Raw genomic sequence first — 26,046 nt, 5'->3', positions numbered from 1 at the left:
CTCCTTTCAACTTAGAATATCTGGTCATGAAGGCCACATCATTAGGGAAGAGACAGAAATACAGTTTACTTCACAGATCAAACTTATCTGAATTCTATAGCATAGGAATATCAAAAAGTAAGTAAAACCACCACCAAGCTAATTATACAGGCCATTTACTTTTATGAAAGCAAGAGTAAAAATCAATGCTGCAAACAGTTATACTTACTGATGCAGTTTAAGAAGTAAGAACAAATAAGTTACCAGAGGATGCTTTTTACTATAGTGTAGACTCCTTTCACCCCATTCCATTCAAATGCCTGATACAAAACATTCAGAAGAAAGTGATACTAACAGAGACACATTGCTATGCAATAGGCCAAACCCAAAGGACAACTAAACATGCAAAAGCAGCATGATCATCATCCATGTAACCAGCACACAAACTAGAGTGTGTAAAGCTATGCCAAGACCAGTAGCATTAAACCTAAGCTGTCACAGTCATTTCTAAGTGGTTGATTGCCCGTGTTTGAAAATTATTCTACTTCTCTAGGTTGTTTCACACATTTTGGACTTCTCTTGCACTACTTGCTCTTTCTACTGAGCCATCAAAAGACTCCTAGTTTTGTTAGTAATTTAAGATCTAGAATGCCTGTTTCCTGGTCAGCTTTCAGCACATATTCATTTTTCTGATGCCTGTGATCACCTCTCCCACTTTAGTCCTTTTGCAATATGAGGGAGGGGAGGGTGTTCACTTGTTGGGTGGACATTTTTTTTCTGGTTGCTGGTCCCTACCCAAATGCCTGCCTATTTCTTTTACATTTTTGGAAGACTTTTTCAGCTCTCACAGACAGAAATCAGTTACTGCTCCTTTATTGCAAGGGCCTATCTAGCTGTTCAAACCAAACTATACACACAAAATCAATCCTCATTTGCCTTGACTAGCACCTTTCTCTTAGTAGTCTTCCCACTCTACCATTACAAATTATGTTCTGGCAACTCCTTCCAGTAAATCACTCAGCAAAGGTCAGACAGCAATGCTGTCAGCTATCACAGTACTTGAAATGAAAAATTCCCCTGCAAAATTCCCCCTTTAAAGCTGTGTTCAAACAGGTTTAATATGTAGTAGCATATAGGGGTTTCTACTGGGTAAAAAGGAAAAGAAACTTGTATGAATGAAAGGCACACTAATTTATATGAAACAAGGGAAGAGCTAAGTCTATTGATTTATCATTTAAACTACACATAAGCAATGCAGCTCTCTATGCTGCAGTGTGGGGCACTAAGTATTCATAGCCATGCAGCCATACTAAACTATTAAGCAGAACAGTACTTATAAAATATTTGCCTAGACACTTTGTGAAAGAAAACTGCATACTGTCCTTAGATTCATGAAGGCTTCTAATCCCAGCTGAAGCTTTTATCCATGTTTCCTTTCACTCAATACTCCTCACCTCCTCAGATGTGTCAAGCCATCAACCTTGATTAAGTCCCTCTCAGCACAATTCTTGAATTAGCTTTATCAATATTAATCCAGAAACAGATAATTAGAAAACAGAAAGATATCTGCATAGCTTGTAAACAAACTCATCATCTGCTTATCAAATGTATTTTGTATTATTTCTCTAATGTAGAATGTATATGCTTTGGGGCAAGGATCATAGCTCTCAGTATTTTTTGTACATTACATGTATACATAGGTCCCTCCTTCACTCCATTCTCTGACATTTCATTATGCTGCCAGTTGAAAGATTTTTATTTATTCATTCAAAACAAAGGACTGTATGTGATATAAACTTTTAAATGGAAACTGGAAGTTTTCTGCAGTTTTCTATTAATCATACAAAAACATACATCAGAAAATCCAAAAATAATCAAGTCCAAAAACCAGAACTGATTCTAATAATTGCTCTGAAAGACATTTCTTATGTTTATTAATAGTAATTGATTTGCACTCTGAACATTTTAGCCCACTATGTTTGCCTTGGCAAAACACCTTTTACTCCTACAGGATACAGTGCCTACAATTTTTGTCAATGTTTTCGCAGATTTTTTTATTCATAAACTAATTATTTAATTTTGAACATTTAATTATTTTAATATATTAATGTTATGAGTAAGAAGAAAAAACGCGATTCTTATATAAGCTAAATGTGACAATCTGAGGTTTATTATAAAGCAAAATAGACCCAGCTGTTTAGTTCTTGCAAAAAGTTAAGTATATAAGGCTCTGAATTCCTCATAAAATGTAACAGCATCTGGTCTTCATTGCACTGTAAAGATCAGGCTCTTTCACCTATTCTGGTATATATATCTGTTTCAATTTGTTTCTAGTATTATTATGAGCAGATTACCAATTTCTGTCAGTAAAACTCCCCTTACTATAGGTAAGACTAGTGTGCTTCCTAGAAGAAACACACTGATTTACACTTCACTTATACTTAGCTTTTGTGCCTTCAGTGTAACAGAAATTCAGGCTGAAGTGGATTTGTCAAGCATGAAACATTTTGATACATCCATGGCATCCTTGAGGATAAAAATAGTCATTCTCAGGCTAATTAATCTCTGATAACGCTCCATTAACTTCAGAAGAATTATTGCAATGATTTTTTAATATATTTAAATTAAAATAATAGGAACAGAATCTTGAGTAATATTCTCCATTATGAGAGAGAAACAAACAAAAATATAATTATAACTGAAAGGGATACTGGGATACTGTAATGGTGAACAATTAACGGGGACAACATCAGAAGAACTCCTCTTTTCCAAAGCAGCTTTAATGCTTCCTAATTTACCTATGATCATTTCTGAAAACACTGTTTTACTGTATAATTCAACTTTCATGGTTCTTGAGGAGTAAGAAGTAATGACTTTATTTGAAAAAAAACTCCTTATTCACAGCATCTTATTTTTGGCTATTCAGTCCCACCATTGCAGCATCCCTAGCTGCTTCCCTAGATTTCCCAATGGGCACCTTATTCACTGTGAGTTCTCTTTCCTGGCTTTCATTTTTGGGGAAAACAGGCAATTGTCCTTAGAGATTAAGTGAAGGATCTGGGTGGCAGCAAGTGGTCACAAATCTAAGTAGGAGAATATCTGATAACAGAAACAGTTGCATCTTAATTTCCATAGCAGGTGATCTTTGTCAAGCATTCTTTGAAACAATTTTTCCGAGTCCTTTAAAGCTCTTCTCTTTGTGCAAGTTTCTATATTTGCTAGCTTTTAAGTTTCTCTTTCCTAAATAATAAGGAATTGATGATGGTCACCAAGATAAATGTAGAAAGGTAGAGAGCAGCTAGTGTAGAGGATGTAAATTAGAGTGTACTGGTTGATCTGGTGTCAATACAGCCTCCTCTTAACTCCCTATCCAGTATGCTTTCATTACCATAAGGAGCAAAATCTATTAAGTAAAAACCTTTCCTTCAGCTTAACCCGACCAATGTAAATTTTTGTTAGGAAGTATAGAAGTTTTCTGGACATACTGCTCTAGAGACATTCAATTAAAAAAATATGATGATAATAATATGTTACATTGAATTTCATTTCTCTCATTATTGTTAAAATATGCAGATTTCTTAAAGGATGGATAGTCTTATTTCTACTTAGTTCTGCTTGTAAGCAATGAATAATCCAATGGTTCAAATCAGAAGAAACGGCTTGCAAAGAAATTGGGAAAGCAGAGATTTTCAGCTAAGCAGTGTAGTTGTATTTAAAAGCACAACTGAGTGGGGTGAACACTTTATCAAAATTTCACAGATGTGTCTGTGAGTAAGATTTTGCAGGAAGGGGAGCGTAGCTGAACAGTATTTGTTTACTGTGTGTTTCTCAACCATATAGATTACTCAAAGGAAAATACACATAACTGCAAAATGTGTAAAATTAATGCCTGCACTGGAAGTGCACCATTGTAAATTGGATTGACTATAAAATAAATAATGATGACAGCTATATTTACTAAGTATGATTTATGCCACTGTTCATCATATGGCATAACACAAAAATGCACAATTAGAGATCCAAGCAGCAGCTCTACTCATTTCAGCTGTCTGCCAAATGTTATGTTATCCTACCATTTTAATTTAATACTTCTGAAGCAGAAGAGGAAGATGCTCAACTTGGTTTTTATCAATATGGAAATCTAAGGCTAAGGAGAAAGCCTTTTTTCCAAGTTAGTCTCTACATTTTGTTCCCTTTCAGCATTAAGCTCAAATACTTTGCCTGAATTCTATATACCTATTTCCTACTGAAGGAGTGCTAAGTAAGTAACTTTTCTCTATACAAGCATAGACACGAATTTGAAGAGTATCTATAGGCAGCACAGAGAAAAATTACTTTTTCTAGTTATTAGGTCTCTGTTCTCCCCTTAGGGTCTTTTTTTGAAACAATGTTTGCATATACAGCTTTCCACATATACATACCACTACACCCTGCTCTTCTGTATGCAAAGTACAAAGGATCACTCAGAAGTATATAGTACTCGTAATTGTAGCATTACGCAAAAATTCAAAGGAAATTCTGTTATAAACTACAGATCTAACTCCATACTCTATCAAAGAGCAAGGACCTGCCCATTTGCTTTTGTTTTCCATTTAAACAAGCTCATTTTTTCATATTGGTTTCATTAGGCAGATAATACTCTAAATGGACACCCCATGAAATATTCACATTAATAAAAACTAAAACCTGATTATTTATCATACAGATTGTTAGATTTAATGGCAACTAACATTTTATACCTTTTCATGAACCTTTTGCCCTGGCTCCATTCCTTCAATATGCTCTGATTCAGCAGACCCTTCCCCAGCTGCCATTTTCCTTTGAATGTGTGCATTTTGTTCACGCAAAGCTACTATCTGCAAAAGAAAGAAAATAAGTGGTAAATATATATGATAAATTAGAAAAATACTGAGCAGGCAATCTTTAAAACCTATTAACCATTCAATCCTACATTGGCTATTTGTAGCATTTGCAAAATTAGGTCATTATGTGCAGAGAAGTTTAAAACCCAAAAATGCTAATGGTATCTTAAGGTCATTAAGTATATAAAGGAATAAATGACATGATAGTCAACACTGTCTCATCTTCTGTCCTTATTTTGTGGTAGGACCCTTTTTTTTAACTTGAAAGATGAAACAACAGTTAGCCATTGATTTTTTTAACACTGTGAGAGCAAGACTTACTCTTTTATATAGAATTCAATGAATGCTAAACTTTTGCTTTAGGCAAACAGTACCAAGAGGTTATGAATCAAACCCAAGTGATGTAAAACAGAGTGCTAGTTTTCTGTCAACCTCCCATCTGTTAGTAACAGCAACATACATTTTATATGGTTTTTGTTAAGAAAGGCATGTACATGAACACCCTCTACTACTCATTGACTGTTTTAGCACATATACAAGTAGGTTTTATTGTATTTAAAATATTTTTATTTATTGGTAATGCTACTAAAATTCCCATGCAGCTGCTGGAAAACAAGCTGCTTTCTGTCTGATTTTGTGGCTTACTCTCAGGCAATACACAACCTAGAAAGATTTAGGTGCTAATTTTAAATTTTTTTTTACATTGTATAACATGATAAGCTGGAAGTTGTGGCTTATATGAACAATTCATTTCGTTAAATTGCAGAGTTAGATATCTCTGTATTTTTTTGCTTTTATGAGCACATGCAGTAAATTATTTACCTCATGAATAACATTATGCATTAACTACAGTAGAACAATGGTGTGATGCATAGATGCCATTTTTGGAAAGCTGGTGTAAGTTTTAAGGCTTCTATCATCCTTTTTTTGTCTGCATAGGTAGGTCCTGAGTCAGAAACACCCTAAAAGACTGTCCCATCCTAGAACACAAAAGCATGGGCTAGGACGGAAAATTTTAGGTAGTACTACCCAGTAAGAGTGTGCAGCAGCTAAGATTTTGTGGAACATTTATTAAATTAAATTAAATTAAGTTTAATTGGCATTAAGATAAACTTACTTTGATGTGAATAATTTACGTAATTTTAATTTGGAACTTTTCAAATGTGGTTAAGTTATATTTAAGTGTTTATTTTAATGATCATTTGAATCACTCTGACCAACATTTGAGATATAAAAACACCACTTAAAAAAATTCTTCCTTAATAGAAATGTTGAAAATTTCTGTAATACGAGATTCTGATGAGCAGGCTGATTCACTGCTCACTAAAAATTCCAAGTTACAGCCCCTGTAGAAGTCATATACTCCCACTGATTTCAGTGCCAAGACCAAGACTTGAAGGCAACTTTTCATCCAAGCAATTATAAGAAACTACAAGAGTGGGAATTAAAACTGTCTGAGACAACCTGTGTCTTTGGGGGTTGTACAAATACACTGAACTTTAAAACATTTTGCTTAAATAAAAGAATTACATCTGTCTCAAGTAACAGAAAAAGGACTGGTATAATCTCAATAACATAGTCTTGCTTTTTACACAATCAGTAATCTAATATTTGTATTAGCTTTGTGATTAGCTTTTGTTGAAAATATTTGTGAATTGCTTCACTCACTTTTTTTCTTTATGGTTCAAATAGTTCTCAAATCAAAACTACAGAAATTATGGCTTCCACCGAACAAAATTAGCCATCAATTAGTGCTAAAAGGTACCTTCAGGTAGATTGAGACACTTCAACACACATACTATAAAATTCTGATTGATGTAGAGCAACTACACATAACGTGGAAAAATGTGAAATAGTAGGATCTATTACTTGACAGGCAACAATATATCTGGATTTTTCATAAGATAATATTTTGTTCATCCCTTAAAATGTGTTCATCACTATGCCTTCATTTTGAATTATTACCTGTATCTACACAAATACTTAACAGCCTTTTAGCTGAATAAATACGCTTTAAAAACTAGTGCAAAATGTTGGCATTTAACCACGTACTAGAAAGAGTTCAATTTTTCTTAGCCTCTACAGGTCTTTGGGTACCAGCACTTTACAAGTAAAAGTAAGTAAATAAATTAAAAAAAAATCTATTGTCCCTTTTAGATGACGGGCAAATAAAATAATGAAATATTGAGTATCATTATTTGGAGGATTTTTTTTTATGTCTGGGAACAATCACTTTGCTAAAAGTCCATCATTGCTAAACATTACAGTTTCAATAATTATTTTGTTGTAATGAATGCAGAGCAAATATATACAGGAACAACAAAGAGTTTGAAGTCTGGCACATTGCAGAAGTTTCAGCTCTTGTGTAGTCATCATATAACAGATCTAAACTGTGAAGAACCTCACATCTGTTTTCATACTTGTTCTATTCTTGATTTAATGAATATATTAAGGCAGAATTAGTGCTCCTAAGGAAGCATGGAAATTCTTCACTGTCTTACAAGTATTTTTGCTTTTTACTTTGTCAAAGCAGAAGTTTTTAATTCCTATCATACTCCTTTTTATTACTTACTTTTTTTTTCTGATTTGTCTTTCAGTAATGTGCATTTTTTTTTTTTTTGCAAATGTGTTCATTTAATCACTGAACCGTTTGAGTAGCTTTTTAAAGAGGTTGCCAAAACATGGAAGAAGGGTTGATGATCTGGGTGAAGGCACAGATGACTAAATTTTTCCTGGGTAGACTCCAAAACCTCTTAAATTCTAATGATCATTACAACAGCAGACAGTAATAACAGCAGAGATCTAGGTAAGAAAATGATTGCTCAATGCAGATAAAAGTTGGTAATATTATTTTTGAGAAATGCCTATCTCTTCTACTGATGTTTTGATGTTTATAATATCCAGCTTAAAACATCTACCAAAAAACATGTCCACAGACAGCTTTCCAAGTACCTTCATACTATCTAACCTCTAATGCTACATTCCTAATGGATCCCATACTATGTTCTTTGCTTTGGAAAGTAAAAGGTAATATTCTTGAGGATGGCATCATAGCTGCTGAAAACAAACAAAAAAAATACCCTCCCTCCCCCACCCCTAGAGATATTAATAGAAAATAAATACAGATAAATATCATTATTCTGTTTAGGATTGTTGTACCCAAAACTGAACAATCAACCTAAACACTGAAGTCCAAACTGTACCTTCTAAAATATGATCAAATACATCACATTTTTGTTCTTATCAGCTTCTGCTTGTGGATCTCAAATGATTATATTCCATTTCTACAATCACAGACATTATTTTCCTGTGTGGCACACTTGATCTGGATCACAGTAGCACCTTTCAATGTGAGTCTAAACAAGAGTAAAATTTCAAGTCTTTCCATAGTTGAGTCTAAAGAAAATCTAAATTTGGCTCTCTGCTTTCTTTGCCAAGCTCATTCAGCAGAACTGAAAAGTTCTTTTTTTTTCTTGGTTGAGAAAAACGAAGCAATCATTGTCAGCTTAAGAACAAAATGTAGAGTATTACTCTTCTAGTTGGACCTTTCTAACTTTTGCAGCTCAAGTCCAGGAAAATACTCCCTCATCTGAAAAAAAAAAATTCAGCTTGTTCTCTTCTTAAAGGCATATTGATCTGCAACATTCTTCTCACTTTTGCATGGTAGTTTTATGACTCACAAAGCACATCAAAACCTTAAAGAATTTCAATCAATTTTAATTCAATTCTATCTTCCAGATGTCAAAGATACCTCAAAACAAATGGTGCAGTTTCAAAAGCCTTACTCTGTCATAATCCTCAACAAAACCTTACACAACTTCTGCCTTTCTGTTTCAACTAATAAATAATTTCAAAGTTCCTAAAGCCCAACTTTTTGAATTTAAAATTTTGGCAAATACCTCCACTACACTACCCACATAAATTCCCTCTAAATTAGCAGAATTTGTGTCCATTATCTACAGACATCATTGAATCATGTTGTTTTTTAAATGAAGTTAGGATTCAGAAATTCAGACTCAAAATTTGAACTGTTCTCCATTTCCATAAATGGCCAAATTTACATATCATGCCTATATACTTAATAGCTTGAATCCAGGTGCTGAGGGAATATTGATTTCAAATATTAAAATACAACATAGAACAGAAGACGAATATGTAAGCCAGTACTGATCTGAAGAAGTACCTGATAGACCCATATCCATCAGCCATGGTGGTGAAAAGGACAATGTAATAAGAAAATTTCATAATGGATAAGATAATATGAGCTAATAAATCAGTGACCCATAGCTTAAATTCCTTCTATTTAACAAGAAAAACAGCCTGATTACTAACCTTACGAACGAACGAACGAACGAACGAACTAACTAACTAACTAACTAACTAACTAACTAACTAACTAACTAACAAACATTAAGATATAAAACCAAAATAAATAAATGATTCACACAGTAGTTAAAAAACTACAATACTAAATAACTAAAAAGGAAATGAAAAACCAGGATGAAAAAAATGGTAAAATGCAAACTGTGTTTATTAGATAAAATGAAAACATACTGGAACACACAAGTTTTACATGAAGATGCAGGGGATAGTAGATAAAAAGGAATCTCCATAAAGATTACTTTAGTTTTGAAACACTTTAGTTTTTCCATTCAGTGATGCAGGTTCTGAGCTTTACAGCCAAGTATGTTTAATAGGGTAAATACAGAATTTGGGCTCTATTTTCATGATACCTAGGAGTTAACATACCTAGGGAATGTACAGCATTGTAATCAATATTAGCTATACTTCAAGGGAACAAAGTAAAAGAAAAAAGTCTTTTCAGACTGAAAAGTTTGGGAGGCAGGGAATGAAATAATCAGCCCTAACAATGCACTTTGTGCTCACTTTGGAGGAAGAAAAAACATTTTCTATTTTTCTTAAACTTAGCACTTTGCCTTCTCCCCCATTAAATGATGTAAACCAAAAAGAATCAAGTAGGGTTTTTTAGCGCAAATTTCACTTTTAAACTAAAGACTGACAACCTCACAGCTAGATTTATTTTCTATTTGCCTGGAATTTCAGTGAATTTTATTGTTATTTAGGCGTGAGCTTTCTAGAAACTTTACACAGTTGAGTCCTTTAAAAACTGTCCTGACATATCAAGAAAAATACTGCTTTATTAAAATAAACTGTGGGAGTTATGAGTAATACATATTTTCAACATATTTACATAATGAATTCTCCCTTTTTGAGATTGCTCACCTTTTAATATCGCTGTTTAGCTCTCATTGTTATGGAGAAATACTAATTACAGTGAAATCATCCTCATGAGGGAGCCTTGGAGATCAGACAGTAGTAGAAAGTCAGACAGTAATGAAAATAAATCTTGTATGTTTGTGGGTAGGGAGCACACCAAACTCTAGTCCTCTGTTACACATCTTTTACAGTTAAAGTCTTTACCTCTTATGTTTCAAATTCTGTCAAAGAAAGCTAAAACCTCTTGCTTCTGCAGCTTCTGGCAGGTCTTTATTTCATTCTTACCATCTTGATGTTGGCACTGCTGTCTGCAATCCTTGTACGGTGGACAGCGCTTTCAGACTCTGCTTTCATGTTGCTGAAGCGCACAGAATGAACGACAACATGCAGAAATGCCCAGAAATGCTCTGAATCTGCAGCACATTGCTAATTTTAAATGGAAAACACGAAAATACTAACCCTGTGGTCCTTTACTGTTGGCGGTCTGTGCCTGTGATAACTATTGACAAGGTTGTGGCTATCAGTGCTCCATGGACGCGCCTGTGGAGGTCACTCCTGTGGGTGCCAAGGGTGCCGTGTCCAGGGGCACTGCACAGCTGTGGCACTCAGCTGGCTGCAGCAGGGACTGACCCACCCCAGCATCTCCTGCCCGTCTACACCACCACTGAGCCCTGACTCCCTCTGAATGCCAAGCAGAACTTTAAAAGTAGTAATACCCCAACATTTCAGGCTGGTAATAAGGCGGTAGGGTTTAATAGTCTCCTCTGTTTCATAATGAATTCTGGAGCAAATTGTTACTGTGTAAATACCTGTCTTGTGCTATTACACAAACTCTAGAGCACGCACCATTTATTTCTGTAGCAGCACTTAGAAAATAGAACAAGAGCAATCTAAAGCAATGGTGCAGGTGCTATTGTGAAGAAGAGTATATGTCACGATTTTTCACAGATTACTACATGCATTTCAGGGTACGTTTTCTGCAGAAACAAAAATGTACTACTTTTAATTTGTCACAAAATTTGTATGAAAAACAACACAGTGAAAGAACTGTCTTTTACAGACACTAGCACAATAGGGAAATAGTAACAAATATCAATTACATGGTTGAATTATATTGTTGTGTATTTGACACCTGATGAATAATTTCTCTTGCTTTTCTTTTTTTTTCCTTACCAAACTCAACAAAATAATAACAAAACAATTGTTCTTTTATTATTACTCCAACAAAGACTAGTATTCAAAATCTCTGGAGTTCATTGGTAGGGTCTGATTTCCAGCTTGTCAGAGCTGAGTATGGATTTGGCACAGACATTATAATGTTCATTCTTTTCAACAATACATGAATTATTGAAACATGTATACACAGTGTGCACACATATATTTAATATTTATGATAATATATACGCAGATATTTGTACCTCTATGGCTTTATGTAACTGGTCTTAGCACATAAAGCATTTAATTAATAAGAACCCCTGTTTTACATATGTAATTCAATTTGAAAAATAGTGCTCAGTTTGAAAAAATAGTTTGTTTAGTTATTTGCACTGCAAAACTGTTTTCCTCTTTTGGTTACACCAATATTTGTCCCTATGAGTAAAAACACTCTGCCCCAAATGAAATTTTGTATTCTTTGTCTGCATATTGTAATCTAGAGATTTGAGATTGTTTAGATTTATTTTGACTGGACATGTCTGTTATGAAAACCACTATTCTGCATATATATTCAGTTTTATCATATTTTCCTATACAGTGTATCTGTATTAAAATCACCATCTCTGCTACTGATTGTAGAAAACATGAAAATATACAACAGATAGTAGGAAATGAGAAATATCCAGAAAGGAAATGAACCTCATCCTAGAACTACAATTGATGTACCACTACCATGATGTGCATTTACAAACTGAAGAAATCCCAACCTCAGTTTCATTCTCACTCTGTTGAAATTGAACCTCAGTACAGTGAGTAAGAGTCTGTATTCCAAGTATTAAACTTGAAATGCATCCATTAATGTACCTATTTAATTCTAGTCAAGATAATAATGTTTTTATCCTAGGATTATTGCAGAATGGAATCTAATATGACAGCTTTTTTTAATGTAGTGGAATGATACATATGGGCTTCTTTTTTCCCTTCTTTTTGTATCTAACCACATATTCTACATGATTAAAGTGTCCAAACCACACTGTCCAGGTTCCAAGTAAAGCAAGCAAGTTAATTTTCTACGGATTGAACCAGGTCAAATCCTCTACAGCTCCTCCTGTAATAATTTTACCTATACACTGATGGTCCTTATTAGTACTAATGAAGATTATTTATTATCTACTAATGTTGCCATTTCCTAATCAAACCCCCAATTTTTTTTTTCCATTTTTGAATTCCAAGTAAAATTATTTATATATTTATTTCTATTACAGGCATATGATGGCTTGTTGTTTGTAACTCTTGCTAGTTAATGGAATTATGAATTTGCAGAATACTCTTAGAGCTGCATGTGCACTGTAGGGTCGAGGTGAACTAACAGGAAAACACAAATGATACATTTTCTGGTTCATATGTTAATGGGAATATTGATTAACAAATATGAACCTAGTGAAGCTTGAAGTTGATTTTATTTATTGACTCATGTCATAAATTTAAATATTTCATACAAATTCATCATGTAAGGTCTATCCATACATTAAAAATTATTATGGAGAGTAATAAGCATAAAAGATACTATGATCTTGTTACACTGTTTAAAATCTGGTTTGAGAGTTAGTAGATGATCTTAAAAACATCATTTAATATTTAACAAATTTACAGAAAATTGAATAATCATTCCAAAGAAGCACATTGAGCAAATGTTAAAAGAATACATTATTCCAGCAGCTTAAAAACATTTTCACCAAGATGGATCTGCAAAAAGATAATTAATGGTAAAGAATCATTTTGTCTTGCAGTCCTATATTGCAAGTCTAATTCTTGCAATGAAACTATCTTCATCTGCTTGAACGACTCATTTGACAAATGTCAAATGACAAATGTTAAATGACCCCAAAGCTGACACAGACAGAAGGATAAGCAGCTATGTTCTGAAACCTGAATTCACACCTCCAGTGCAGGATAAAATGGCATCCATTTCAAAGCTTATGATTCCCAAAATAACAGATCAAAGAGAAATGATATATTCTTTCTGATGTCTCATGAAAGGCGCTTTCTGAATACTGTGAGCAAATTAAACATTAGATATTAAAATTTTTAAGGATACACTTTTTACACGTAATAGTGACCTCTACAATGCATGTCAGCGAAGCACACCTTTATCTGTGTGTGTGCTATATTCTTTACTTTAGGAATTTGATATGTTTAAAGTAAGGCATTTGCTAATGAGACCTTGTGAAATCAGATCTGGTGAGAGTTGCATTGCATTGATTTGTTAAGCTCCCTAAACAGATTGCCAAACAGATGACACTAAATCCAAACTGAAATTATCCTGGTGTCTAATCTCATGCTGACTGTGAACAATCCTAAACTAACCATATACAAGTTACCTTCCAATTTCATTAATCTCCTGGAGTTTTCAGGTGTGTTGGCAAATGATTGTGAAATATGTTCAACCATACATCTGGCTCGTGTGATCCCTATGTCCCCTCAGCTTGTATTTCTTTGGCTGCCATGCCATTTCCTCTTTCTCCTTCTTTTCTACTTTGGGTGAGGAATGTGTGGTGATTTAGAAATCTACAAAATCTGTGCTGGAAACTCAGAGCTTTCCTATTTTGTAATTCCCTGGAATAAAGTAGAGATCTATTTATCAATTACTGAGGCATCTTCTTCAGCTTCACAGAGCTCTGTCATATATCGATATATTTTTTTTGCTGTTATGCAGAAATGTCAGGCATGCTCTGTGATTCCTCTTTACTGATTAATATAAAACACTGATCAGACCCCCAAAATAATTCAAATAACCTCATAGGATCCAGAAAATTGTCCATGCCTGCTGATTTATTGCAGAGTGGTTGTGTCATTTGATGAAGAATCCTGTGTCCTACAGTTATATTATCACAGTTTAGCTGCAGGACCTCACGGACAGCACTGTCACTTCCTTCCTGCCTGCAGCCCCGGCCTCTCTTCCTTTAGGAAACCAGGCATGAGGGGACATGTATCCTGTATTTAACTCCCAAGCATGGAGTTACAACACAGTGAGTGTGATAGGATTCATTTGTGCAGGGTCCCAGAACAACAATCATGTGACAGAATGTGCACCTGAATAGATGCCACTACAACCATCAGCTGTCCAAAATTAAGTTATGCAGTTTAGTCAAGTCTATCTGTCAATACGTATGAACCCATTAACTACTGGACTGCATCCTACTTTTTCTGCTGTAGAAACAACTAACCAATCATCCCAACTGAACTCATCTCTATGCTTTTAGGAGCAAGAATATTCAGAGTATCAGATGAGCCTGAGTCCTATAAGACTGTTTACAGGGCTCCTGTGGTGGTAAAAAGAGTACAGTAGTTTCACGATTACAAGCCGCACTGACTATAAGTCACATCTCTGGGTGTCGGCAACATTTCGTTCTTTGTCCATACATAAGCTGTACCTGATTATAAGCCGCTCTGTCGTTCGCCACGAGGACCCACGTGCAACAAAGTTGCCAAATAGTAACAGAATCGCGGGATCGCGGGGTTTACTGGCTCGGCTTGGGTCGTGCGGGCATGGGGCTACCGATGGGGCTGGGTAGCCCAGCTCGGCAGGGCCGCTTGGGGCCGGCCACCACTGCCGCCGGGTTCGCTCGCCCCAGCCTGGCGCTGCCCCACGGTGGCAGGTGAGGATGCACCCACGGCAGCGGCGGGAGGAGGGGAAGGAGCCCCGCCTGCTCCCGCGGCGGCAGGTGGGGGCGGGAGCCCCCTGTTCGCCCCCCAGGCCGCGGGGATGGCAGCATGGAGCCCCCATCTCCCTCCCCGCCCCCCACGCTGCCAGCACGGAGCCCGCCTGCACCTGCCGCGCAACAGAGTAACCAATTTGTAACAATCGCCTAATCCCGGGTTTTACTGGTAGGTGCTCGGCTCGGCACCCTGACTGGCACTTCTGGGGTTGGAAATTTCAGAAAATTTTTCACATATTAGCCGTTCCTGAGTGTAAGTCGCATTTCCGGGGTGGGAGCAAAATTTTAGGCAAAATGGTGCAGCTTACAATCATGAAATTACTGTAACAGCTGCTTGCCAGATGTATTGCACAGGTCACTGTGCTACCTGCGCTTTACAGTAAAGCTCAACAGCTGTATGAGCAATGGACACCATGAGACAAATTTACACTGTTATGTGCTATGGAGCAGGAACCATGTTTCAGTATTTTCCCCACAAAATGGCATCCTGCTCCTTACTGGAGCTCTGTTGGGAGCATTGTAATGCAGTAATAATCACAGTAAAAATGTGAAATAAAAGCACTTCAGTATGGAAGTCAGGATGGAATATATTGCTACTAAATAAACGACTATATATTTCTGCAGCAATCTAAGTTACAGTTAAGATTCTGCCATAGTTTTTAATGCATACAAAAATATAGTCTCCCCAAAGGCAAAAGTCTGCAGACTTAGGGCACAAATATTTAAAAAAGGAGAATATAACATTTAAACAGCAGAATAGTATGAGTATTTGTAATAGAATTTGAAGTTAGATTTCTTATTTTTACATTATGGTATAAGTACTTAATTTGTTTTCACAATGATCAATCTATAAAACAAATGCTTTTAAAACACAGACATAGAGACACACACATTAATGAATATTCTGGAATAGATTTTTGTTCATTTTGATGAAGGTGCTAATTTTATGGAAAGTTTGCTTCAAGGTCTAAAGGAAACTGGGAATTTTTAATCTACAGTCATCATTTATTCAGTAAAACAAGGCATTAAATCACCCAAGTTTCTAATCATGGGGGACCAAGGTTTCATTAAATCAAATATTTCTGTTAGACATAAAAATGAAGTAGATTTGAAGAGATTTGCAAAAAATATTTCAAACATCAATCTCACTTCTCTTTTAATGCATATTTAAACAATTGCTTCATAGCTTCACAGCAGGTTTTGGGAGAAGAGTAGAGAATGAGGAAGTAGCAAGTCACAGTTTAACATTGCTTTTTTACCATTTGCCATGCTCCCTTAAGCATTACTTTATTAAACATAAATTTTTCTTTTTCTTTAATGCAAATAACAGTTTACAATAGTTTTAGAGCATGCATCCTCTTATTGATACACAAGGATGTGTCATAGCAAAAAAATGAGGCTGCAAACAATCTCAGGGTTTTTTAAAAATAAATACAGCAGAACAAAACTCTACTCTTCAATGATAAATCTGTGACACTGGGATTCAATCTTGTCACAAATCTTCATATAAAAAATCCCAGAAAGAATTTTACAAGTAAATAAAATTAAGAAGTGATAATTAGCCATGACACAAAGTTCTGAGAAAAAAAAAATAAATCAAAATTGCAGTGGAGACCCTTAGTAGCCTGAATTTTTCATCTAAGTGCAAGTATTAATGTATTCAGCTGCTTCAGAGTTTTATTCCTGTTAAGGAAGTACAACCTTAAAGCAGCTGAACATATTCATACTCCAGATCTTAGAATATTAGAAAATAAGACCAGAAATAAAAATTGTCTTTATGATATAATATTCAAAAGAATATAAAAATACATAGAAAAAATATATAAAAGTTAGCAAATATTCAATATCAAACATTTTATTAAAACTATTAATCACACTGTCTTTGTGAAGGAATAAAAACCTTATTTCTTCAGCTACATATTTCCTTAAGTGCTCCATGAACACATGAGCACAGACCACTAATCCTTTCTTACAAATTAGTGTCTTCTAAAGAACACACAGGAGGCATTCAACTTAGACAAAACACAGTGCAAAATGAGAACATCACGTTGGTATTTTAGGATTTGTTACAGGTGGCCACATGCTTAATGGAGGAGAAAGAGAACACAGCATTTCAGGATGTCTTAAAAACTTGAAGACATTTGGGCAGCAACACATTTCTGCTCTGCAAAACCATCTCAGTGAAGAAGACCAATATATAATTTCTGCATTGCATGCACTACACTGTGGTAAACACTTAAATATCCTTGAGTCACCAAGATTTTTGAATAAAAATACTAATATCTGCAACATCATTGTCTGCTGTCATGGTAGAAAATGTATGTTCTTTTAGTAGTCCAAATCTGAAGATTTTTCTCTGTGGCAGAAGTTTATGGGAGTTGTACTAAGAAACCTTTTTTGCAAATGCAGTAGTGATGTTCACCTCAAATATGTCAATAGTAATTATTGCTCTTCTGTTGCTATCTGGAAAATACATTTAATTTTATACCTAGTCTGCTCTTTATTTTAGTGAAACACGAAATTAGTGAAAAAAGTAATGGCAATGCAAAATGAACCCTGACGCCCTCAATATTCACATAGGATTTTAGTGGTTTTTTTTAATTCTGAGAAATCAGATTAGAATTAATTGAGGGCATAAAATGAAATAGTTATGGCAATTTAACTGACTATTTCTTGTGCTTAGTTCTTTTACACTTTGTAAAAAATTAGGCAATGAAGGCTGTAGTGCTGCTAATTTTCCACCTCTTCAATTGCCATGCTACACATACTAATTCAAATGTGTAGAAAAATAAATTAATGCAGTAAAGTTTGTATAATAAAAAAATGATCACAAAAAAATCATAATTTTGCATCATTGCCACATTTAAAACTTAAGGGCAACAATAACTTTCTCCAGAGGTAACATTTAATTAGACGGCTAAGGTTAAATGCAGATTAAAAAGCAATTATATATAGCATTTAAAATTACATTTCAAATCAAGATATTTTAAATTATGCACAACTTTGCAGAAAAGATATATTTTGCTACATTTACATAGACATTTAAACTAAAGTTCAGACCACAAAGAATATCTCTTCAGAGTCAGACCTCTGCAAATCTATAGTTTATAGAAAAACTAAAAAAAATTAACATGTAGGAAAGAGTTCAGAAAGCAGTAAGTTGCAGTTGCATTCTGAGACAATATGCTGAAAGGAGATAGTATAGAGGAAGGGTGTTTCAGATTCTTTGCAAAAAAATGTCTGCCTGAAGTCACCTGAAGCAGATATAAGTCATCTGCCTGGCCCTCAGAAAAAAAAAGGTCCCTGAATTCCACCTAGTTTCATCCAAATTTTTGATATACATAATTTCTGAATTCTAGTTTGAAGAAATTTTGTGTAAATTATATGCTCAAGAAATGGACATCTATTTTCCCCAGCAAACTATTTCTTTCATAACATTTTTACTCCAAAAATCACTTTGAATTGTATTTACACAGAAAGCCCAAGGCCACCAAGAAACCTCTGTAAAAAATGCCTTAACTGGAAAAGAAAAAGCTAGGCATAGACATATGTTTTCATGTGCAACCATGGGTGAAAAGGACATGCCACATTTAGCTAAGACTTCACTTTGAAATACATATATGTATTAACTACTACAGAAAATTTCATTAGCAGTAATGATACCATAGTCATGTCTGCAGCATCCCTCATGGGCAGAGCCAAAACTGTCCTCAGCTATAACAATTTTACTGCATTTTTTACTGTGAACTTGATTTGCCCTGAACAGCAGAAGTTTGGCAATTATCATGGTATTTGGAGGTTCTTTGCTGAATAAAAGGATACATTTCCTGCTGTCCCTGGTATGGAACATAAAGAATCTGATATTTCAAGCCATCCTCTTTTCATTCATTAGGGTACCCTAATGAATAAACTAACCCATTGTCAGGAAGACACCCACTGCCTGAACAAGAGAATGCAGTTATATGAAGCAGTGATCTATGATCCAAAACTCCTGCAAGGTCTCTGAGAGCTCCAGCAGTTAAATTTAGCCTCAATGTCAAGTAAACTTTTGCAGAAGCAATTGTAACAATGAGGCTTTAAAATGAAGCCTGAGTGTTTTAAAATATAATCTATGTGTCAGTTGACAGAGGCAATACAATGTAATTTGGAAATAGCATTGGCAATTGGAACAATGCTGAGGAAAAGCATATGGTAGTAGTGATATATACAGTCAAATCAGTAGTTGATGTAATTTAATATTCTGCAGTCCCAATGTTTTCTGGGTTCCTAAAGAGTATCTTTGCAGTAATAAATGTAAGTAAAGTTACATTTTTCATGCCACAGTTTTTCCTAATGAAGAAAGATGGAAAAGTCAGCATATTAACAGGAAACAAAATAGGGTTTTGGAATGCCACTTATCACATGATTCTTATTAACACAGAAAGACGTTGCAAGGGATGGATAATTGTTTAAAATGAACAGGAGAAAATTTATGCACAAATTAAGCACAACCATTAAAAACAAAAGAATTCCAGTATTTTATTAACTATGTATAAAAATTGATTTTACAAAAAAGCCTTGGAAAAAAGCCTTAAATGTTGTTTGGTTTTGTTTTTTTAAACTATTTGTTGAAGGCTCTGGGAAACAGGGAGATCTGTTAATGGAAATTGCAACAGTTATCACTTAACACTGCACATTGCTGCAGAAATGGATTTAAAAGTGTCACTATGGGCCATGGTCTATAATCTATGAACTCTTGTGCTGTGGAAGCTGCTAGTACTTGGGAACATATGGCACCCATGACTAACCTTGGTGTGCTGTTCTCAAGTGTCTGTTTTAGCAAAATTTTTAACAAAGATCCACATTTGTAATGGTAATAGGAGTATTTCTAAAGCTGTACAACAAAAGTAGTTATCTTGTCAGTGTTTTCAACATTAAATTCCCATTAAGATCATGAATGACAAAACTGTGAAGATAAATTTACTTCTCTTGCCAATGAGACTCATTCTTCTCAAATTAGTGTGTAAAAAGGAGGCTAGTTAGCAGATCGTTGTTCAACTTTGCAAATATTCATACACTCAATGAAAAACATCACGTTTCCCTTGAAAAATATTCACAGAAGAACATTATTATACCACTGAGCTTTGTTACTGGATGTCTCACTTGCAACTTGTCTAATTGCTAACCGCAAATTATAACCCTCAGCAATAAAATTATGTGTAGAGACCATAGGTTACATGGAAGAAGATAAGAACCAGCACAATTTCAAAAGCACCTAAGGGGTAAGCAGAAGTAGCTGTGTTTTACAGTAATTTTAAACAGGAGGTAAATTTCTCAAAAATAATTGTTAACAGTATCTTCTAATTATCTTGCCTACAATAGACACAATGAAAAGGACATCTCCTACTCATGAACTAGTGATGGCTTTGAGTGTAAGCAGAAATGAAAAAGAAAATGCAGGATGAACATGGAATTTTATTACTGCAGTTATCTTGCCCCTGTCTGCACAAAAAAATTCACTAATAGCAATTAAGTTTGCTGCTATGTACAATGGCCCCTTCCAAAATCACTAATCAGCTGCAGCAAAATAAAATAGTCAAATAGCCTCTTCCCCTAGGAAAACATATATTTAAAGAGTTTTTAATCCATTCTTTAATAAAATAGAAGCTTTAATAAAATATAAGCTCATAAGATGAAAACCCTTCTCTATTACCCAGGTGTAATTACATGTAAACATCAGCTGCACAAGCTGAGTTCCCCCAACAGGCCCAAATGCCCACCCCAATTGCTCTGGAGTTTAGAATTCAAGATGTGTTATATTGCCTATCCAACATTATGTGCTTTGCAAGACTCTGTTAGCAACTAGAACTGAAATCAACTTTGCCAGTTACAGATTATTTCACTCCCTTTGTTATGTGTGTAATACACCACAAAAACTGTTAAATGAGAGTTTATTATGACCTAATGATGGAAAACTACAGTTGTTGTCTCCCATTTCAGGGGTTTTTAAATATAAGAATATTTCCAGTGTGTACTCTCGAGTGTTTGCAGTTTCTCGCTGCTGCTGTGTCAGAGCCACAGCCACAAGCTCTCAGGGAGAGGAAATATCTTAACATACACATTTCTGCTACTTTTTATCTGATACTTATCATACATCTAAATGTAATTTGTTAAATCAGGGAACCAATTTACTGTCACTATTTTGTATTTAGATATAGTCCTGAATATAGTACAATCTTACAATAAGTATGAGAAAATTATCTCTCCTGGGAGAACAGACACCAAGACAGGACTACAAAAATTACTGAAAGCCATATAGTCAATTCCCCAAAAAAGTAAGTCCATTTATTTTCATATATAATACAATAAATTTTTAAGTGTTTTATTGCCTGTGTATTCACTGTGGAATTTAGCATAAAACTAGACTTAAAAACTACAGTGCTCAAATTAATTTTGTCTTACTCAACTGTGTGAAAATTTTCTGAACTCTTGCTCAAATGCATAACTGTTTGAAAACAATCCACTTGTTCTCTTCCACATCTCTTCCCATTTCAGTCTTTCTCCATTATTATTTAATTGAATTTCAGCTTTAACAGTCTCTAAGAGGAAACTGGAATAACAATATTCAGATTGTGTTAATGGGCGTGTTATGCTTGATTGATTCAGTATCCTTCTAAATGCCTTCAGTGTCATGTAGACACAAATATTGTTCAACATTTCTAAGGATTTGTGGCAAAAATAGCTATGGAAGTCCCATTTCAATTTAATTTCATTGTGTGTGCTTTTATTTCTTACTGTCAAAAAAGTTACACTAAATTTTTAAAATTCCAAATAGCAAGGCAATTCTCTAAAGACCTGGTCCTATGCCCAGTGAAGTGAACTCGGATTTAATTGGATGATGAGCAGGAGGGATTGGAGCAGTGCGATGCATCTCGGTTGGCTTGAATGACCAAAAAGACTGCTTGCTATTTAATAAATGCTAATGCAAATAACAGAATAAACAACATAATGTAACTATATTATTTTAAGACAACATTTTTGTATCTTTCTGAAAGAAGAGCCTTATTTTTTAACAGATGAAGTGCAGTTACTTCAGAGAACAAAGGGATGAATCATAATGTTAGTTTTATAAGTTGTCATACTTATAAAGAAGGAGTACTAACATATTAATTGAAGATCCTGTTTTTAAGAAGTAACATTAAGAAAGTACCTTTTCCAGTTTAAATTAGTTAAAGGTACTTTAGTAGTCTCCACTTTACATTATCACACATTATTCTGAATTACGGGTATTCCACTTTTCAAGAATTGATTGGTAGTGTTTTAGGTTGTTCGTGGCTTCTTTCAATTTCTGTATTAACCCTGAATAAAATGACACCAGGAAATAGCCATAACCCAAAACAGTTTTAATCTAACTTACTTATCTGGGTTTTTTTTGCAGTGTTAAAAGCCCTTGTCAGGTGGGTTCAGAATATGAGGGGAATGATAAAGTCACCAGCAGCATTTTTATATTATCTGACCTCAATATCATCTCTCTAGGGTGCCAACTTTCTTTCTATATGTGTGTAGTGACAGCTGTTCAATACAAATATGTTTTGCTGATCACCCTTTAAAACAAAAGAGAACATTCTGCAAACAGGAAAAAATATCTCTTGTCCAGGCTGGCAATAGGTACACGGCAGCACAATACACCATGATACACTGCAGCTAAAGGGGAAGAGACAAACCTACGTTTCACAGTCATCCATAATCCTTCCTTCATCAATGCTAACATTTATATAATCAGTATATATACATGTGTATGTGTTTTACTTAATAGTAAAATGGAAATTCAGGTTATTGAATTATTTATAGTATCTGACATACTTTTTGATTCACTCCTTTTTCAAGCCCAATAAGAAGTTTGGGAATCTGTCACTAGCTCATGGATTTTGGATTGCTCACAAGGGAAGAGAAGGAAGGAATACATCAGTAAACAGAAGGTTGTATTAATCTCACAACCACCTTTAACAAGCCTCGCTGAGAAGCTTACTCAGAATGTAATTTTTTCTTTAGTTTTGTTGTATTTAGGTTTTGTTTGTTTGTTTGTTTGTTTGTTTTGTTGGGGTTTTTTTTCTGACAGTTTTGAAGAAAATGACAGGGAACACATGGGACAGAATATTAGAGAAATTTAATCTCAAAAGGGGAGAAAGTGTTTTATGTTACCTCCTGGTTAGCAGCAGCTAGTTCTTCTTCCAGTGCAGAGACTCTTTCTAAAGAAACCCTCAGTCGTTCCCTTACCTAGAAGAAAAATCAAAATATGTGCAGTAACGTAATTTCTATTAGTCTTTAAAGATTATATAATCTGCCATATGCTCTACTGTATGCCCTGTCACTCAATCTGCAGGCATGTGTGTTGCACCCTTTCATGAGACATATTGTGTAGTAAACATTTAAATCTAACTATAGAAAACTTAACCCATTGAAATATGTGTCAAACTTTAAATGCCACAATGCTGTTCCACATTCTGCCTGTAATTTTATGGAATACACAGCAAATTAAAATATTTTAAGATCACATTAGGCATAAAAATAAAACTTTCACAAACATCTTTTACAAAGGATAAGAGAAAAACATTTGCAGATGTTTTAAGTTCACTTCATGGAAGATGACTAATCTGTTTGTATTAACTGAATGCAATAAATTAATTGAAAAATAACTTGTAGCATTGCCTTCAGGCCCATATACTAGAGATCTTTTGTATCATCATGCATTTGTTCCAGTTTTGTAAAAAGTCATAAACAATGTGTACTCTCATAAGCAGAAAATTCCTCTGTGTTTGCCCCAGTTTCATAAATAACCTAGTCTGTTCCAAGGGTGATTATGATCTCAATTATTATTATTACTAGTATTTTAATTATTGCTAAATATTGATTATTAATAGTTAACACTAAATTAATACTAACTGTGTCTGAAGGCACAATCACAGCTGTTTTGAGTGCTCTGCTTCATTGTCAGCTCATGTAGCTCATGTAACCTAAGCCAGCAATGTTACTGCAGTCTTCCAGTAAAACCAAAGGCAAATTAGACCTGGAGTGGCCTCCAGCGCTGTGTGTGATTCTCTCCTGACTGCTATGGGACCCTTTGATTATCCTAATCTACAGAACTTCATTAGGCACCTCACAACAAATGAGTTTATAACCTGGCTAATCAGTCAACACTCAAGGTATATTTCTTTACATGTTCCAGCTACACCGCAGCAATGCTGTTCCAGCTGCTGATCCACAGATGTTTAAGGCTATTAGCAATGTTTGTAGGGTAAGGTAGCATACTCTTTTAGACCAAGAGATGTAGCTGGAAAATAAAGCAAAACAAAATCAGTCTTTCATTTACAAAGAAACATGACACATTTTCATTGTTTTCACATCCTTGACAAATACAGGAGATCCTAAAACAGCTGTATATGCCCTAATGCTTCCATATTTTTCCAGTGATAGCTCTTAGTCTAATAAATATTACCTTTCCTTACACACTTCATTTTCATTTACTATTGATAGAAATGAGATTTTGGAAACAGATTCACTATATCCCAAGAATGGATTAGAATTTAGTAGACAAAAATTAGCAAAACTATAACACGGCACGTTTGCTTGACTTTAAAAATGACTAAATCTAAAGATAAAATACACATTCAGGAAATGAACACTTAAAAACAAAACTATATGCCCTTTCTAACAAGTGTAAATATATTTTTATGCAGTACTTTGAAGCTTTTCTCCCTCTTTGCATAGTTTATTTGAAATAACTAGTGAGGACTGTAGACCTGTCTTCAAGAGGCCTGATTTTAACTTCTCTAACCACAAAGGGAGCTGGCATACAACAGTTTCTACAAAAATCTCAGATTAGATATAATAATAAAAAAAATTAAAATCGTGTTTCTGTCTTCAATCCCTTTGCCTGTTACACTGCCTTGGGTCAAGATGATTGAGAGAAAATTCACAAGCAGGAAGTTATTAAAAGTCAAAATAAAATATAATGAGTTGGCAACTTTACTTGATTTTTTTTTCTGCAACCTCCATGTATTCAAGCCTAAGTGTTGTATAAAGGAGAATGTATTTTAAAAAATACATTATACTATGTCTAACACTGGCATTCACTTTAAATGGTGCTAGAATTTGCAAACTAACTAGTCCACATTACTGAGGATGGCACAGCTCTACAAGGACCTAGAATCAGAGGAATTACCCTTAAACTTTACATACTGTGGCACTATAGAACTGAATCCTAGTGGGTTTTATACAGCCATTTTAGGGCTTGTAAATAACACTGCCTCTTAACAACAAACAGCTCTGGAGACACAGTTTTTACATGGCACTTCAGCAAAATAGGTAGAGAATTAATGTTTCTATTCTGACTTGAGCTATTATATTCAAATACATTTCTTTTCATTCTTGGCCTATTGTCAGTGACAACAATGAACATTACCAGAGTAAGACAGAGCAACAGTTGGAAGTTGTTTCCTTTGTCCTGCCTTGCCTTGCCTTACCTTGCCTTTCTTCCATGTACATAGTTAATACACTGCCGTTTTTATAATGACCTAACCAAAATTGCAGTCTGATGGCTCTTATTTGTTCTCTGAATCTAACAGTTGCTAAAGAAACTGAAAGCAACTCTGCCTTGGCACAGAAAATAATTTTTTTCCTTTCATCTGACCAGTGAACAACAAATTCAGATTCACATTTTCCATAGTGACATTGGAAAGACTGCAACTAATTCTTTATTTTCAAACATAAATAACAGCTGTTAAAGTAGAGGGAAGTCTTTGATTCTATTATTAAAAAAATAGAGAGTTATATTAACACTCTGATCTGAAGGAGAAATCTGCTCTGGTTTACACCACTTTATTTCTCATTTTACATTTATTTTTCAGTCATACACAAACGTATTGCAAAGGATTTTTAATTGGATTCCCTCTTCAAATTTATGTTTACAGCAAAAAAAAAAATCCCAAACAGCACCATCCTCATTTCTGAGAGATGCAGGAAAGGTTGTTGTTCCAGGTCACTATATTATTAAAGAAAAAGGAACTGGAACAAATGCGAACTATTTTTATTTGACAATTTTTGTTTGGAGTTTT

General features: G+C 34.6%; 1 protein-coding gene across 13 annotated transcripts in view; it reads right to left on the bottom strand.

Moving 5' to 3' along the window:
• PPFIA2 (PTPRF interacting protein alpha 2) overlaps positions 1-26,046 on the bottom strand; it is a 289,892-nt gene that overhangs the window by 71,903 nt on the left and 191,943 nt on the right. For 11 of the 13 annotated variants that reach the window (XM_033056913.2, XM_033056914.2, XM_033056918.2 and 8 more), the window contains 2 exons: positions 23,135-23,209; positions 4,719-4,835 (listed from right to left, as the gene is read on the bottom strand). In XM_033056913.2, coding sequence (XP_032912804.1) covers positions 4,719-4,835; positions 23,135-23,209 — 192 coding nt within the window. The remainder of the gene's footprint in view (positions 1-4,718; positions 4,836-23,134; positions 23,210-26,046) is intronic. The other 2 variants (XM_033056917.2, XM_033056925.2) reach the window with 1 other exon arrangement.

This window comes from Catharus ustulatus, chromosome 4 (assembly GCF_009819885.2).
Source record: "Catharus ustulatus isolate bCatUst1 chromosome 4, bCatUst1.pri.v2, whole genome shotgun sequence".
NCBI lineage: Eukaryota > Metazoa > Chordata > Aves > Passeriformes > Turdidae > Catharus > Catharus ustulatus.
Note: the sequence above shows the minus strand (reverse complement) of the source record. Positions and strands in the feature narration are given on the sequence as shown.